The sequence below is a fragment of the Gnatocerus cornutus genome, chromosome 2 (genome assembly GCF_029298725.1).
Source record: "Gnatocerus cornutus isolate USDA-ARS CGAHR chromosome 2, icGnaCorn1.1, whole genome shotgun sequence".
Lineage (NCBI taxonomy): Eukaryota > Metazoa > Arthropoda > Insecta > Coleoptera > Tenebrionidae > Gnatocerus > Gnatocerus cornutus.
In genome coordinates this window covers 21,161,723-21,179,529 of record NC_142234.1, presented here as the reverse complement: position 1 = coordinate 21,179,529, position 17,807 = coordinate 21,161,723, and the positions used below count along the sequence as shown (strand labels likewise).

General features: G+C 34.2%; 2 protein-coding genes across 2 annotated transcripts; both read left to right on the top strand.

The window, feature by feature from the left end:
- Positions 1 to 9,613: 9,613 nt before the first annotated feature.
- Positions 9,614 to 11,562, top strand: LOC148180035 (uncharacterized). The gene is made up of 2 exons (XM_088029615.1): positions 9,614 to 10,029; positions 11,483 to 11,562. Exon 1 carries the CDS (start codon positions 9,614 to 9,616, stop codon positions 9,980 to 9,982), a length of 369 nt encoding a protein of 122 aa, XP_087885741.1. The 3' UTR covers positions 9,983 to 10,029; positions 11,483 to 11,562.
- Positions 11,563 to 15,537: 3,975 nt separating this feature from the next.
- On the top strand, positions 15,538 to 17,578 carry LOC148180034 (uncharacterized). Its single transcript, XM_088029844.1, has 3 exons — positions 15,538 to 15,645; positions 15,694 to 16,046; positions 17,489 to 17,578. The coding sequence occupies exons 1-2, from the start codon at positions 15,631 to 15,633 to the stop codon at positions 15,997 to 15,999; spliced, it is 321 nt and encodes a 106-aa protein (XP_087885970.1). The 5' UTR covers positions 15,538 to 15,630; the 3' UTR covers positions 16,000 to 16,046; positions 17,489 to 17,578.
- The last annotated feature ends 229 nt before the right edge of the window (positions 17,579 to 17,807 follow it).

Here is a 17,807-nt window from a genome sequence, read left to right as displayed (position 1 = left end):
ATTAATTTATTCATGTTAATGTTTGTGTTATTAATAAATTTCTTTAAATTTGCCGGTTCTTATTTGGGCTGTGTGTGATTGGTTGAAAACTAAACAGGTTTCTTCGCGACTGATATTTGAAATTTAATCGAAACCTTCTTAAAACATTTTTTTTTTATTAATTTAGACTTCAGGAACAAGATTCTGTACTCTAAAGTCAGATTCAAAACGTAATTATAAGTTTACTTAAAATTAAAATTTGCAATGTAGGTAGGCAACCAATTATACACACATTATGCATTCATTTTTCGGTGTAAATAAATACAATAAACTACTTAACTTGTTAATTTTAATCTCAGAAAAACGAATCTAAACTTTGATTTAAGATTTACGACTTTGTTAATATTTTATTTAATATTATTTATGGACTAAAGACTGTTGACGCATGTCCTAGCTTCTATGCTTCGTTGACAGATTGCTTGACGCGGGAAATTGAATTTTGAAATTTTTAATTTGCATTTTCTCAAAAAATCTCACAGATAGCGAGGAACGGAGACCAGAAATGGATGTAGAAATGTCGAATTATGCCATGTGCAAAGTTTCGTGTTGATCTGAAAACTTTCGTGTTTTTCGCCAAAAAAAGTTCAAAGGGTAACCCATGGATTTTGGCGATTTTGACAAAAAATAAAATCTCTTTGAAACCGACTTTTTCCATCAATTTGGACCTCAGGAACAAGAATACGTCAAAGATTTTTCGATCCGACGCTCCGTTAATTTTTTATTAATTTTTGAAACTTTTATTTGACTTGCATTTTTTCGATGAAAATTAAAGCAAGAAAATACTCTTTTTATTAATTTGGTCCTCAGGAGTAAGAATCTGAAGTCTGATTTAACATTCACGACTTGATTACGATTCTATTAATTATTTAAAATTATAGTGTCTAAACATAGGACAGGTATCTTAACGTATGTCCGAACTTGATTATTTTGACAGCACACAAACAGGTTATGTTCATAAATTTTAAAGTTAAATATCTCGGAAACTATTAGAGATATTGAGATGCGGTTTGCGCCATCGTTTTTCTCGGCTCATTTTACGTTAGAAAAAGTGCTTAAAAGCCCAAAATTCGATAGTCGATTTTCCGCGAAAAAAAATTGCGACTCCAAACGATGAATATTTTTATTTTTTTTTATTTTTGACCATAACTCGTAAACCGTTTGTTTGATCGATCTCAAATTGGGCCAGTGGATAGATTTTGAGCTCCTCTTTCGACTGATATATAATTCAATGCTATTAAACGTCATTTTCATTTTGAAAACATTGATTGAAAATCACCCCAAAATGACCACTTCCAAACAGTTTTTGGTCAATGCTTTCTTTATTTCGTAGGTAAACTCAATAAATTTTGACTCATTTTACGCAGAATCTCACGCTGAATCCAAATCTGGAATTTAAATTCAGATCCGACAACAAATAACTGAGTTATGGCCGTTTGAATTTTTGGGTTGTCGCCAGATGGCCAAATTTTTGAAGGTTCCAAACAATTCATGCTCGATATCTCGAAAACTATTTCAGATATTGGAATGCGGTTTGCGGCATCGTTTTTCTCGCGATTTTTTACATAAGAAATCGTTTTTAGATTTTCCAAAAGTCGAAATTTGCAAATTTTCGCAAAAATTCATGACTAAAACTATGGCCAAACTTCTCATATCGATATCTCGCTTATTTTTTAGAGTAAACTCGAGTTATTATACATCAGTGAACGCAGAATTTTACGCAGATTCCAAATCTGGGATTTAAATTCAGATCCGACAACAAATAACTGAGTTATGGCCGATCAAAGTTTCGGATAGTTGATTTTCATTTTTTCTCATTTTTCCCAATTTTCAAAGTTAAATATCTCGGAAACTATTAGAGATATTGAGATGCGGTTTGCGCCATCGTTTTTCTCGGCTCATTTTACGTTAGAAAAAGTGCTTAAAAGCCCAAAATTCGATAGTCGATTTTTCGCGAAAAAAAATTGCGACTCAAACGATGAAAATTTTTATTTTTTTTTATTTTTGGGCATAACTCCTAAACCGTTTGTTTGATCGATCTCAAATTGAGCCAGTAGATAGATTTCGAGCTCCTCTTTCGAATGATATACAATACAAAGGTATTAAACGTCGTTTTTACATTAAAAATAGTGATTGAAAATCACCCCAAAATGACCACTTCCAAACAGTTTTTGGTCAATGCTTTCTTTATTTCGTAGGTAAACTCAATAAATTTTGACTCATTTTACGCAGAATCTCACGGTGAATCCAAATCTGGAATTTAAATTCAGATCCGACAACAAATAACTGAGTTATGGCCGTTTGAATTTTTGGGTTGTCGCCAGATGGCCAAATTTTTGAAGGTTCCAAACAATTCATGCTCGATATCTCGAAAACTATTTCAGATATTGGAATGCGGTTTGCGGCATCGTTTTTCTCGCGATTTTTTACATAAGAAATCGTTTTTAGATTTTCCAAAAGTCGAAATTTGCAAATTTTCGCAAAAATTTATGACTAAAACTATGGCCAAACTTCTCATATCGATATCTCGCTTATTTTTTAGAGTAAACTCGAGTTATTATACATCAGTGAACGCAGAATTTTACGCAGATTCCAAATCTGGGATTTAAATTCAGATCCGACAACAAATAACTGAGTTATGGCCGATCAAAGTTTCGGATACTTGATTTTCATTTTTTCTCATTTTTCCCAATTTTCAAAGTTAAATATCTCGGAAACTATTAGAGATATTGAGATGCGGTTTGCGCCATCGTTTTTCTCGGCTCATTTTACGTTAGAAAAAGTGCTTAAAAGCCCAAAATTCGATAGTCGATTTTTCGCGAAAAAAAATTGCGACTCAAACGATGAAAATTTTTATTTTTTTTTATTTTTGGGCATAACTCCTAAACCGTTTGTTTGATCGATCTCAAATTGGGCCAGTAGATAGATTTTGAGCTCCTCTTTCGGCTGATATATAATTCAATGCTATTAAACGTCATTTTCATTTTGAAAACATTGATTGAAAATCACCCCAAAATGACCACTTCCAAACAGTTTTTGGTCAATGCTTTCTTTATTTCTTAGGTAAACTCAATAAATTTTGACTCATTTTACGCAGAATCTCACGCTGAATCCAAATCTGGAATTTAAATTCAGATCCGACAACAAATAACTGAGTTATGGCCGTTTGAATTTTTGGGTTGTCGCCAGATGGCCAAATTTTTGAAGGTTCCAAACAATTCATGCTCGATATCTCGAAAACTATTTCAGATATTGGAATGCGGTTTGCGGCATCGTTTTTCTCGCGACTTTTTACATAAGAAATCGTTTTTAGATTTTCCAAAAGTCGAAATTTGCAAATTTTCGCAAAAATTCATGACTAAAACTATGGCCAAACATCTCATATCGATATCTCGCTTATTTTTTAGAGTAAACTCGAGTTATTATACATCAGTGAACGCAGAATTTTACGCAGATTCCAAATCTGGGATTTAAATTCAGATCCGACAACAAATAACTGAGTTATGGCCGATCAAAGTTTCGGATAGTTGATTTTCATTTTTTCTCATTTTTCCCAATTTTCAAAGTTAAATATCTCGGAAACTATTAGAGATATTGAGATGCGGTTTGCGCCATCGTTTTTCTCGGCTCATTTTACGTTAGAAAAAGTGCTTAAAAGCCCAAAATTCGATAGTCGATTTTTCGCGAAAAAAAATTGCGACTCAAACGATGAAAATTTTTATTTTTTTTTATTTTTGGGCATAACTCCTAAACCGTTTGTTTGATCGATCTCAAATTGGGCCAGTAGATAGATTTTGAGCTCCTCTTTCGACTGATATATAATTCAATGCTATTAAACGTCATTTTCATTTTGAAAACATTGATTGAAAATCACCCCAAAATGACCACTTCCAAACAGTTTTTGGTCAATGCTTTCTTTATTTCTTAGGTAAACTCAATAAATTTTGACTCATTTTACGCAGAATCTCACGCTGAATCCAAATCTGGAATTTAAATTCAGATCCGACAACAAATAACTGAGTTATGGCCGTTTGAATTTTTGGGTTGTCGCCAGATGGCCAAATTTTTGAAGGTTCCAAACAATTCATGCTCGATATCTCGAAAACTATTTCAGATATTGGAATGCGGTTTGCGGCATCGTTTTTCTCGCGATTTTTTACATAAGAAATCGTTTTTAGATTTTCCAAAAGTCGAAATTTGCAAATTTTCGCAAAAATTCATGACTAAAACTATGGCCAAACTTCTCATATCGATATCTCGCTTATTTTTTAGAGTAAACTCGAGTTATTATACATCAGTGAACGCAGAATTTTACGCAGATTCCAAATCTGGGATTTAAATTCAGATCCGACAACAAATAACTGAGTTATGGCCGATCAAAGTTTCGGATAGTTGATTTTCATTTTTTCTCATTTTTCCCAATTTTCAAAGTTAAATATCTCGGAAACTATTAGAGATATTGAGATGCGGTTTGCGCCATCGTTTTTCTCGGCTCATTTTACGTTAGAAAAAGTGCTTAAAAGCCCAAAATTCGATAGTCGATTTTTCGCGAAAAAAAATTGCGACTCAAACGATGAAAATTTTTATTTTTTTTTATTTTTGGGCATAACTCCTAAACCGTTTGTTTGATCGATCTCAAATTGAGCCAGTAGATAGATTTCGAGCTCCTCTTTCGAATGATATATAATACAATGCTATTAAACGTCATTTTCATTTTGAAAACATTGATTGAAAATCACCCCAAAATGACCACTTCCAAACAGTTTTTGGTCAATGCTTTCTTTATTTCGTAGGTAAACTCAATAAATTTTGACTCATTTTACGCAGAATCTCACGCTGAATCCAAATCTGGAATTTAAATTCAGATCCGACAACAAATAACTGAGTTATGGCCGTTTGAATTTTTGGGTTGTCGCCAGATGGCCAAATTTTTGAAGGTTCCAAACAATTCATGCTCGATATCTCGAAAACTATTTCAGATATTGGAATGCGGTTTGCGGCATCGTTTTTCTCGCGATTTTTTACATAAGAAATCGTTTTTAGATTTTCCAAAAGTCGAAATTTGCAAATTTTCGCAAAAATTCATGACTAAAACTATGGCCAAACTTCTCATATCGATATCTCGCTTATTTTTTAGAGTAAACTCGAGTTATTATACATCAGTGAACGCAGAATTTTACGCAGATTCCAAATCTGGGATTTAAATTCAGATCCGACAACAAATAACTGAGTTATGGCCGATCAAAGTTTCGGATAGTTGATTTTCATTTTTTCTCATTTTTCCCAATTTTCAAAGTTAAATATCTCGGAAACTATTAGAGATATTGAGATGCGGTTTGCGCCATCGTTTTTCTCGGCTCATTTTACGTTAGAAAAAGTGCTTAAAAGCCCAAAATTCGATAGTCGATTTTTCGCGAAAAAAAATTGCGACTCAAACGATGAAAATTTTTATTTTTTTTTATTTTTGGGCATAACTCCTAAACCGTTTGTTTGATCGATCTCAAATTGAGCCAGTAGATAGATTTTGAGCTCCTCTTTCGACTGATATATAATTCAATGCTATTAAACGTCATTTTCATTTTGAAAACATTGATTGAAAATCACCCCAAAATGACCACTTCCAAACAGTTTTTGGTCAATGCTTTCTTTATTTCGTAGGTAAACTCAATAAATTTTGACTCATTTTACGCAGAATCTCACGCTGAATCCAAATCTGGAATTTAAATTCAGATCCGACAACAAATAACTGAGTTATGGCCGTTTGAATTTTTGGGTTGTCGCCAGATGGCCAAATTTTTGAAGGTTCCAAACAATTCATGCTCGATATCTCGAAAACTATTTCAGATATTGGAATGCGGTTTGCGGCATCGTTTTTCTCGCGATTTTTTACATAAGAAATCGTTTTTAGATTTTCCAAAAGTCGAAATGTGCAAATTTTCGCAAAAATTCATGACTAAAACTATGGCCAAACTTCTCATATCGATATCTCGCTTATTTTTTAGAGTAAACTCGAGTTATTATACATCAGTGAACGCAGAATTTTACGCAGATTCCAAATCTGGGATTTAAATTCAGATCCGACAACAAATAACTGAGTTATGGCCGATCAAAGTTTCGGATAGTTGATTTTCATTTTTTCTCATTTTTCCCAATTTTCAAAGTTAAATATCTCGGAAACTATTAGAGATATTGAGATGCGGTTTGCGCCATCGTTTTTCTCGGCTCATTTTACGTTAGAAAAAGTGCTTAAAAGCCCAAAATTCGATAGTCGATTTTTCGCGAAAAAAAATTGCGACTCAAACGATGAAAATTTTTATTTTTTTTTATTTTTGGGCATAAAACCTAAACCGTTTGTTTGATCGATCTCAAATTGAGCCAGTAGATAGATTTCGAGCTCCTCTTTCGAATGATATACAGGGTCCGGCAACACTTGTGTCCACCCCCAAAATCGTCTTTATTTTTAAAGATAAAATTTTGAAAATTTGCATACGCTTATAGTTGACAAAGCTCTAGAAGCTGACGCAAAAAATTATTTTTTTATCTCGGTATGGTTGGCGTCGCGACGCCTAAGAAGTATAATTTTTAGCGATTTTTGAGTTTTTGCGGAAATATTCGCGAATTCAATTTTTTTTCAACATAACTGTGGTACAAATATCTGAGTTTTTATTTTAAATCTAATGCAAATTGTGTTTAAAATTTGCGAAAAAAACGTTTTTTTATCAAATTAGTTTTCAAAATTATGACAGTGCCGCGGCAATCTACGTTTACACCAAAATTTCACAAGTCACTTCACTCACTTTTATAAAGGTTAATTTTGATTAACACGGACATGTTGCACTTTATGGACACCGGAAATCGTTAATTAACATCGACAAAGTGACAATTTCACCAAGTAAGACTTTTGTTACAATCTAAAGCGAGCCAAAGGATAGATGTCATTTGTGACACAAGATGTTGACAGATGGGTGTAAACGTAGTTCCCAATTTTGACGTAATGAACTTGGAAACTAACTTGATAAAACAGCATTTTTTTCTCAAATTTTGAAACCAATTTGCATTGAATCTAAAATAACCACTCAGATATTTTTAACATATTTATATTGAAAAAAAATTAAATTAGGGGTTGATATCACAAACCCTCACAATTACCTAACAATTACATTTTTAAGGCGTTGCGACGCCAAAACTATCAGTGATAAAAAACAAATTTTTAGGTCAGCTTCTAGAGCTTTGTCAACTGTGAGCGTATGCAAAGTTTCAAAATTTTATCTTTAAAAATAAAGACGATTTTGGGGATGGACACAAGTGTTGGCGGACCCTGTATAATACAATGCTATTAAACGTCATTTTCATTTTGAAAACATTGATTGAAAATCACCCCAAAATGACCACTTCCAAACAGTTTTTGGTCAATGCTTTCTTTATTTCGTAGGTAAACTCAATAAATTTTGACTCATTTTACGCAGAATCTCACGCTGAATCCAAATCTGGAATTTAAATTCAGATCCGACAACAAATAACTGAGTTATGGCCGTTTGAATTTTTGGGTTGTCGCCAGATGGCCAAATTTTTGAAGGTTCCAAACAATTCATGCTCGATATCTCGAAAACTATTTCAGATATTGGAATGCGGTTTGCGGCATCGTTTTTCTCGCGATTTTTTACATAAGAAATCGTTTTTAGATTTTCCAAAAGTCGAAATTTGCAAATTTTCGCAAAAATTCATGACTAAAACTATGGCCAAACTTCTCATATCGATATCTCGCTTATTTTTTAGAGTAAACTCGAGTTATTATACATCAGTGAACGCAGAATTTTACGCAGATTCCAAATCTGGGATTTAAATTTAGTGTCTTTATGATGTCATGGCTTTTGTAGTATCAGAGGAAGATTAACACCTAAAACTATTTGGTTTGTTTTAGTCGGAAAAAGAAATGAGCACTGAAATGTCCGACAAGCTGGCTGCGGTTACATCAGCATATAAAAACAACAATGATCTACAAGAATTGAAGAAGTCGTTAAATGAGATATTTTTGAGGAAGCGCCACTTGCGAAGGACTAACCTTGGCTCTTGGCTCTTGGATCAGTTGGAATTAGAGCAATAATCAATTACCATTAATTAAGAATGGATAGTTTCGTCCATTTCAGATTGTTTCCCTCGTCTTTTTTAGGTAAGCCAACAAACATGTTCCTAATGAAACTTTTTCACACTTTTTGCAAGAAGGAGGGAGAGTGTCGAGTTTGTGTTTTTTTATTTTATTAATACTCCTTTAGTTTAATTTGAGGGTATTGTTTTTTATCATTCTTCCTTATTCCTGCAAATGGTTTTGATTCAAAAATTGTAAGTTTTAAAAACAAAAGTTTAGCCCTCTGGTGAGAGGAGGCGTGAACTATCAACTTCGGCGTTATTCCGCTAGGTGGCTTTTATGGAAAAACTTCTCTCACTTTTCGGTGTAAATAAATACAATAAACTACTTAACTTGTTAATTTTAACCTCAGAAAAACGAATCTGAACTTTGATTTAAGATTTACGACTTTGTTAATATTTTATTTAATATTATTTATGGACTAAAGACTGTTGACGCATGTCCTAGCTTCTATGCTTCGTTGACAGATTGCTTGACGCGGGAAATTGAATTTTAAAATTTTTAATTTGCATTTTCTCAAAAAATCTTGCAGATAGCGAGGAACGGAGACCAAAAATGGATGTGGAAATGTCAAATTATACCATGTGCATAGTTTCGTGTCGATCTGCGAACTTTCGCGTTTTTCGCCAAAAAAAGTTCAAAGACTAAACATCATGGATTTTTGGCGATTTCGACAAAAAATAAAATTTCTTTGAAACCGACTTTTTCCATCAATTTGGACCTCAGGAACAAGAATCCGTCAAAGATTTTTTGATCAGACGCTCCGTTAATGTTTTATTAATTTTTCAAACTTTTATTTGGTTTGCAGTTTTTCGATGAAAATTAAAGCAAGAAAATACTCTTTTTATTAATTTTGTCCTCAGGAGTAAGAATCTAAAGTCTGATTTAACATTCACGACTTGGTTACGATTCTATTAATTATTAAAAATTATTGTGTCTCTATCTTAACGTATGTCTTAACTTGACTATTTTGACAGCACACATTGAGGTTATGTTCATGATTTAACAAGAAACTACCAGAATTCTTTACTGTTTACTTTCTCGTTCTTCTGGGCATGGTAGCAAAGAAATTACACAAGTTAAGAAGTTCATTTGAAGCTATTTAGAGTTGGAGTTGATTTGCAACAAATTGATGGGTCTTTATTGAAATTTTTAAACGCAGGTAAGCTGAAAACTGTTTGAATTCCAGCCTTGAAATGTTTCGTGGTATTTCCAGGTTCCAACTTCATTACCAGAGTTTATTATTAAGAGACTGAATCGATGGATGATACCCATAGCCTAAGATGTCGAAAAGGCGGTTGTCGTCGCTCAACCCTGAAGGACTCTGCAAGTTATTGCACAGAATTGAAGAAACCACCCATTCAATGCTCCCAGAGTACAGTGAATTGATCCAGGAGCATAACATCAGGAAAAAGGTGCTGCTTTACTGCAATGTGGATGAAAAAGGTTAAATTTAAACATGTTTTAAGTCAAAGTCAAATGTTCTTTTTCCAGTGGTCGAAGATGTCGTTCAGTGACTGGGAAATATTCAGAGTGTTGCTGATTTCATTGCGGGAGCACGAAGTTTGCAACGTTTCCAAACCTGACGAGTCTACGAGCAGAAAACGAGTGTTTCTCCAGAGAAGGCCCAAAGGAACTCAACCAACGGAAACAGCATCATCGAGATGCAGTTGTCAAGAAAGAAAATACTACAAAGGCTTTGAAGGTCATCTGGTGTCTTGTGAGAAATTTTGTGAAGTCAAGGAAACATCAGGGAACGGAAGTTTATGGAGAATTTTTATTGGTTTTTTGAAATCGTGAGATCTGGAGTTCTGGATGCATCGCTGCTTGTTGAGGAAGGATGGAAGGTTTGTTTGTTTTCTTTTCTCTCCATTCATGGTCTTTGGCAAACTTGCCCAAGACGTTAACTGTTTCCAATAAACATCCCTAGGGGCTGTTACGAAGTTTAGACGAGCGCATTGATGGTCACGTCCTCTAGTACAGTAAAATTCGTAATTTTGGTAGTTTTAGTGCTACAGCTATGAAATTTGGGGGAGTTACTATTTTTGCGTCGCAATGACACAGATTTTAGAAATTTTAATTTTTGAGACAAGTGAAAGTTTCCACGTCCTTGACTGAAATTCGTAATTTGGATAATTTTAGTGCAACAGTTATGAAATTTGGGAAAGTTACTTTTTTTGATTCGTATATTGACTCTATTAAATTTCAAAATTGTAGAGCCAAAAACACAGATTTAAAAATGCTTATTTTTGAGACCAATCAAAAATTGCAGACACCTTATAAAAAGTAGGCGCTCATTGCCATCAGTCAACCCCTCGTGTGTAAATTTTCCAAATTTCTTTCTTGTAAATTTGACTTTAAATTCTTTAGATAGAAAATTGAAGAAAAACTGAATTTAGCAAGTTTTGAGGTTAACTCGTTGTGTACATATCAACATCAGGAGAATAATGAAAAATTTAAATAAAAATTTGTGACCTTTGTGCTTATCTGCAACCTAAACTAAACGTAGACTTTTCATTTCCAACTCCAACTCTACCAATTTCAAATTTCAAAAGTCCCGCGCTAGAGTTTGACAGACGGCAGCTGTCGTCAGTTCGGTAGATGTCATTTGTTGTAAGTGGCCGGCTCTCCAATTTCGCGTAAAAACACAAGTTTTTAGTGTTCCCACGTGAAATTTTGTGTTCTGAAACATTCATGGAAGTGTTTCAAGTGTTTTAGTCGTGGTCACCAGCCAAAACCGTGTAAATTAAGGTAAATTTTACGATTTTTCCAACAAAGCCAAGAACGGAGAGTTCTGTTGTAAAGCCAGATGGTTTTTTCAGTTTCTTGCGGAAATATTCAAAGATTATTGGGGGTAAATCAATTCTTTATTAGGGAGAAGGTTAAGAGAAAATTAAATGTTGCGATTTTTGAGGTTAAGTCGTTGGTGATGTTGGTTGTATCAGCGGCTCAATATGATGAAGAAACTATAGAACATTTTTTTCCAAAAGAAGGATTTTGAGTTGATTTTGATTTAATTCGTAATTTTGGTAATTTTAGTGCAACAGTTATGAAATTTGGGAAAGTTACTTTTTTTGATTCGTATATTGACTCTATTAAATTTCAAAATTGTAGAGCCAAAAACACAGATTTTAGAAATGCTTGCTTAATTTTGATTGGTTGAACGGTTGGTGCAAACTGGCATCAACCTAAGAAAGAAAAGTTACTAACTTACGACAAGATTACTAAGGTGTATAATTGGTTGCCTATATGCTGCATGTTGAAGCGAAATAATTCTTACTAATTAAGACTTATTTTCAGAGCACAACAAATTCTTTACTTTCTCGTTCTTCTGGGAATGGTCCAAAGAAATCACACAAGTTAAGAAGTTCATTTGAAGGTATTTAGTCTTGGATTTGATTTGCAACAAATTTCCGGGTCTTTATAGAAATTTTTAAAGGCAGGTAAGCTGAAAATTGTTTGAATCCCAGCTTTATAATGTTTTGTGGTATTTCAGGTTCCAACTTCATTACCAGAGTTTATTATTAAGAGACTGAGTATATAGATGATGGTCTTCTCATGACTACACACATCTTGCAGCATCTTGATGGTACCACCCATAGCCTAAGATGTCGAAAAGGCGGTTGTCGTCGCTCAACGTTGAAGGACTCTGCAACTTATTGCACAGAATTGAAGAAACCACTCATTCAGCTCCCAGAGTACAGTGAAGTGATCCAGGAGCATAACATCACGAAAAAGGTGTTGCTTTACTGCAATGTGGATGAAAAAGGTTAAATTTAAACATGTTTTAAGTCAAAGTCAAATGTTCTTTTTCCAGTGGTCGAAGATGTCGTTCAGTGACTGGGAAATATTCAGAGTGTTGCTGATTTCATTGCGGGAGCACGAAGTTCTTTCTATTGGTTTTTTGAAAACGTGAGATCTGGAGTTCTGGATGCATCGCTGCTTGTTGAGGAAAGATGGAAGGTTTGTTTGTTTTCTTTTCTCACCATTCATGGTCTTTGGTAAACTTGCCCAAGACGTTAACTGTTCCCAATAAACATCCCTAGGGGCTGTTACGAAGTTTAGACGAGCGCATTGATGGTCACGTCCTCTAGTACAGTAAAATTCGTATTTTGGTAGTTTTAGTGCTACAGCTATGAAATTTGGGGGAGTTACTATTTTTGCGTCGCAATGACACAGATTTTAGAAATTTTAATTTTTGAGACAAGTGAAAGTTTCCACGTCCTTGACTGAAATTCGTAATTTGGATAATTTTAGTGCAACAGTTATGAAATTTGGGAAAGTTACTTTTTTTGATTCGTATATTGACTATTAAATTTCAAAATTGTAGAGCCAAAAACACAGTTTTAGAAATGCTTATTTTTGAGACCAATTAAAAATTGCAGACATCTTATAAAAAAGTAAGCGCTCATTGCTGTCAGTCTACCCTCGTGTGTAAATTTTTCAAATTTCTTTCGTGTAAATCTGACTTTAAATTCTTTGAGAGAAAATTGAAGAAAAACTGAATTTAGCAAGTTTTGAGGTTAACTCGTTGTGTACATATCAACATCAGGAGAATAATGAAAGATTTAAATAAAAATTTGTGACCTTTGTGCTTATCTGCAACCTAAACTAAACGTAGACTTTTCATTTCCAACTCCAACTCTACCAATTTCAAATTTCAAAAGTCCCGCGCTAGAGTTTGACAGACGGCAGCTGTCGAAAGTTCGGAATGTGTCATTTGTTGTAAGTGTCCGGCTCTCAAATTTCGCGTAAAAACACAAGTTTTTAGTGTTCCCACATGAAATTTTGTGTTCTGAAACATTCATGGAAGTGTTTCAAGTGTTTTAGTCGTGGTCACCAGCCAAAACCGTGTAAATTAAGGTAAATTTCACGATTTTTCCAACAAAGCCAAGAACGGGGACTTCTGTTGTAGAGCCAGATGGTTTATCCAGTTTCTTGTGGAAATATTCAAAGATTATTGGGGGTAAATCAATTCTTCATTAGGGAGAAGGTTAAGAGAAAATTAAATGTTGCGATTTTTGAGGTTAAGTCGTCGGTGATGTTGGTTGTATCAGCGGCTCTATATGATGAAGAAACTATAGAACATTTTTTTCCAAAAGAAGCATTTTGAGTTGATTTTGATTTAATTCGTAATTTTGGTAATTTCAGTGCAACAGTTATGAAATTTGGGAAAGTTACTTTTTTTGATTCGTATATTGACTCTATTAAATTTCAAAATTGTAGAGCCAAAAACACAGATTTTAAAAATGCTTATTTTAGAGACCAATCAAAAATTGCAGACACATTATAAAAAAGTAAGCGTTCATTGCTATCAGTCTACCTTCCTGTGTAAATATTCGAAATTTCTTTCGTGTAAATCAGACTTTAAATTCTTTAGAGAGAAAATTGATGAAAAACTGAATTTAGCAAGTTTTGAGGTTAACTGGTTGTGTACATATCAACATCAGGAGAATAACGAAAGATTTAAATTAAAATTTGTGACCTTTGTGCTTATCTGCAACTTAAACTAAACGTAGACTTTTTCATTTCCAACTCAAACTCTACCAATTTCAAATTTCAAAAGTCCCGCGCTAGAGTTTGACAGACGGCAGCTGTCGTCAGTTCGGTAGATGTCATTTGTTGTAAGTGGCCGGCTCTCCAATTTCGCGTAAAAACACAAGTTTTTAGTGTTCCCACGTGAAATTTTGTGTTCTGAATCATTCATGGAAGTGTTTCAAGTGTTTTCGTCGTGGTCACCAGCCAAAACAGTGTAAATTAAGGTAAATTTTACGATTTTTCCAACAAAGCCAAGAACGGAGAGTTCTGTTGTAAAGCCAGATGGTTTTTTCAGTTTCTTGCGGAAATATTCAAAGATTATTGGGGGTAAATCAATTCTTTATTAGGGAGAAGGTTAAGAGAAAATTGAATGTTGCAATTTTTGAGGTTTTAGAAATGCTTATTTTTGAGACCAATCAAAAATTGCAGACACCTTATAAAAAGTAGGCGCTCATTGCCATCAGTCAACCCCTCGTGTGTAAATTTTCCAAATTTCTTTCTTGTAAATCTGACTTTAAATTCTTTAGATAGAAAATTGAAGAAAAACTGAATTTAGCAAGTTTTGAGGTTAACTCGTTGTGTACATATCAACATCAGGAGAATAATGAAAAATTTAAATAAAAATTTGTGATCTTTGTGCTTATCTGCAACCTAAACTAAACGTAGACTTTTCATTTCCAACTCCAACTCTACCAATTTCAAATTTCAAAAGTCCCGCGCTAGAGTTTGACAGACGGCAGCTGTCGTCAGTTCGGTAGATGTCATTTGTTGTAAGTGGCCGGCTCTCCAGTTTCGCGTAAAAACACAAGTTTTTAGTGTTCCCACGTGAAATTTTGTGTTCTGAAACATTCATGGAAGTGTTTCAAGTGTTTTAGTCGTGGTCACCAGCCAAAACCGTGTAAATTAAGGTAAATTTTACGATTTTTCCAACAAAGCCAAGAACGGAGAGTTCTGTTGTAGAGCCAGATGGTTTTTTCAGTTTCTTGCGAAAATATTCAAAGATTATTGGGGGTAAATCAATTCTTTATTAGGGAGAAGGTTAAGAGAAAATTAAATGTTGCGATTTTTGAGGTTAAGTCGTTGGTGATGTTGGTTGTGTCAGCGGCTCAATATGATGAAGAAACTATAGAACATTTTTTCCAAAAGATGGATTTTGAGTTGATTTTGATTTAATTCGTAATTTTGGTAATTTTAGTGCAACAGTTATGAAATTTGGGAAAGTTACTTTTTTTGATTCGTATATTGACTCTATTAAATTTCAAAATTGTAGAGCCAAAAACACAGATTTTAGAAATGCTTGCTTAATTTTGATTGGTTGAACGGTTGGTGCAAACTGGCATCAACCTAAGAAAGAAAAGTTACTAACTTACCACAAAATTACTAAGGTGTATAATTGGTTGCCTATATGCTGCATGTTGAAGCGAAATAATTCTTACTAATTAAGACTTATTTTCAGAGCACAACAAATTCTTTACTTTCTCGTTCTTCTGGGAATGGTCCAAAGAAATCACACAAGTTAAGAAGTTCATTTGAAGGTATTTAGTCTTGGATTTGATTTGCAACAAATTTCCGGGTCTTTATAGAAATTTTTAAAGGCAGGTAAGCTGAAAATTGTTTGAATCCCAGCTTTATAATGTTTTGTGGTATTTCAGGTTCCAACTTCATTACCAGAGTTTATTATTAAGAGACTGAGTATATAGATGATGGTCTTCTCATGACTACACACATCTTGCAGCATCTTGATGGTACCACCCATAGCCTAAGATGTCGAAAAGGCGGTTGTCGTCGCTCAACGTTGAAGGACTCTGCAACTTATTGCACAGAATTGAAGAAACCACTCATTCAGCTCCCAGAGTACAGTGAAGTGATCCAGGAGCATAACATCACGAAAAAGGTGTTGCTTTACTGCAATGTGGATGAAAAAGGTTAAATTTAAACATGTTTTAAGTCAAAGTCAAATGTTCTTTTTCCAGTGGTCGAAGATGTCGTTCAGTGACTGGGAAATATTCAGAGTGTTGCTGATTTCATTGCGGGAGCACGAAGTTTGCAACGTTTCCAAACCTGACGAGTCTACGAGCAGAAAACGAGTGTTTCTCCAGAGAAGGCCCAAAGGAACTCAACCAACGGAAACAGCATCATCGAGATGCAGTTGTCAAGAAAGAAAATACTACAAAGGCTCTGAAGGTCATCTGGTGTCTTGTGCGATATTTTGTGAAGTCAAGGAAACATCAGGGAACGGAAGTTTATGGAGAATTTTTATTGGTTTTTTGAAATCGTGAGATCTGGAGTTCTGGATGCATCGCTGCTTGTTGAGGAAGGATGGAAGGTTTGTTTGTTTTCTTTTCTCTCCATTCATGGTCTTTGGCAAACTTGCCCAAGACGTTAACTGTTTTCAATAAACATCCCTAGGGGCTGTTACGAAGTTTAGACGAGCGCATTGATGGTCACGTCCTCTAGTACAGTAAAATTCGTAATTTTGGTAGTTTTAGTGCTACAGCTATGAAATTTGGGGGAGTTACTATTTTTGCGTCGCAATGACACAGATTTTAGAAATTTTAATTTTTGAGACAAGTGAAAGTTTCCACGTCCTTGACTGAAATTCGTAATTTGGATAATTTTAGTGCAACAGTTATGAAATTTGGGAAAGTTACTTTTTTTGATTCGTATATTGACTATTAAATTTCAAAATTGTAGAGCCAAAAACACAGATTTAAAAATGCTTATTTTTGATTGGTCTCAAACACACCTTATAAAAAGTAGGCGCTCATTGCCATCAGTCAACCCCTCGTGTGTAAATTTTCCAAATTTCTTTCTTGTAAATCTGACTTTAAATTCTTTAGATAGAAAATTGAAGAAAAACTGAATTTAGCAAGTTTTGAGGTTAACTCGTTGTGTACATATCAACATCAGGAGAATAATGAAAAATTTAAATAAAAATTTGTGACCTTTGTGCTTATCTGCAACCTAAACTAAACGTAGACTTTTCATTTCCAACTCCAACTCTACCAATTTCAAATTTCAAAAGTCCCGCGCTAGAGTTTGACAGACGGCAGCTATCGTCAGTTCGGTAGATGTCATTTGTTGTAAGTGGCCGGCTCTCCAATTTCGCGTAAAAACACAAGTTTTTAGTGTTCCCACGTGAAATTTTGTGTTCTGAAACATTCATGGAAGTGTTTCAAGTGTTTTAGTCGTGGTCACCAGACAAAACCGTGTAAATTAAGGTAAATTTTACGATTTTTCCAACAAAGCCAAGAACGGAGAGTTCTGTTGTAGAGCCAGATGGTTTTTTCAGTTTCTTGCGGAAATATTCAAAGATTATTGGGGGTAAATCAATTCTTTATTAGGGAGAAGGTTAAGAGAAAATTAAATGTTGCGATTTTTGAGGTTAAGTCGTTGGTGATGTTGGTTGTATCAGCGGCTCAATATGATGAAGAAACTATAGAACATTTTTTTCCAAAAGAAGGATTTTGAGTTGATTTTGATTTAATTCGTAATTTTGGTAATTTTAGTGCAACAGTTATGAAATTTGGGAAAGTTACTTTTTTTGATTCGTATATTGACTCTATTAAATTTCAAAATTGTAGAGCCAAAAACAGATCTTAGAAATGCTTGCTTAATTTTGATTGGTTGAACGGTTGGTGCAAACTGGCATCAACCTAAGAAAGAAAAGTTACTAACTTAGCACAAAATTACTAAGGTGTATAATTGGTTGCCTATATGCTGCATGTTGAAGCGAAATAATTCTTACTAATTAAGACTTATTTTCAGAGCACAACAAATTCTTTACTTTCTCGTTCTTCTGGGAATGGTCCAAAGAAATCACACAAGTTAAGAAGTTCATTTGAAGGTATTTAGTCTTGGATTTGATTTGCAACAAATTTCCGGGTCTTTATAGAAATTTTTAAAGGCAGGTAAGCTGAAAATTGTTTGAATCCCAGCTTTATAATGTTTTGTGGTATTTCAGGTTCCAACTTCATTACCAGAGTTTATTATTAAGAGACTGAGTATGTAGATGATGGTCTTCTCATGACTACACACATCTTGCAGCATCTTGATGGTACCACCCATAGCCTAAGATGTCGAAAAG

Coding starts and splice junctions, on each gene's coding strand:
- LOC148180035 (XM_088029615.1), top strand. CDS start 9,614: ATGTGGATGAAAAAGGTTAAATTTAAACATGTTTTAAGTCAAAGTCAA.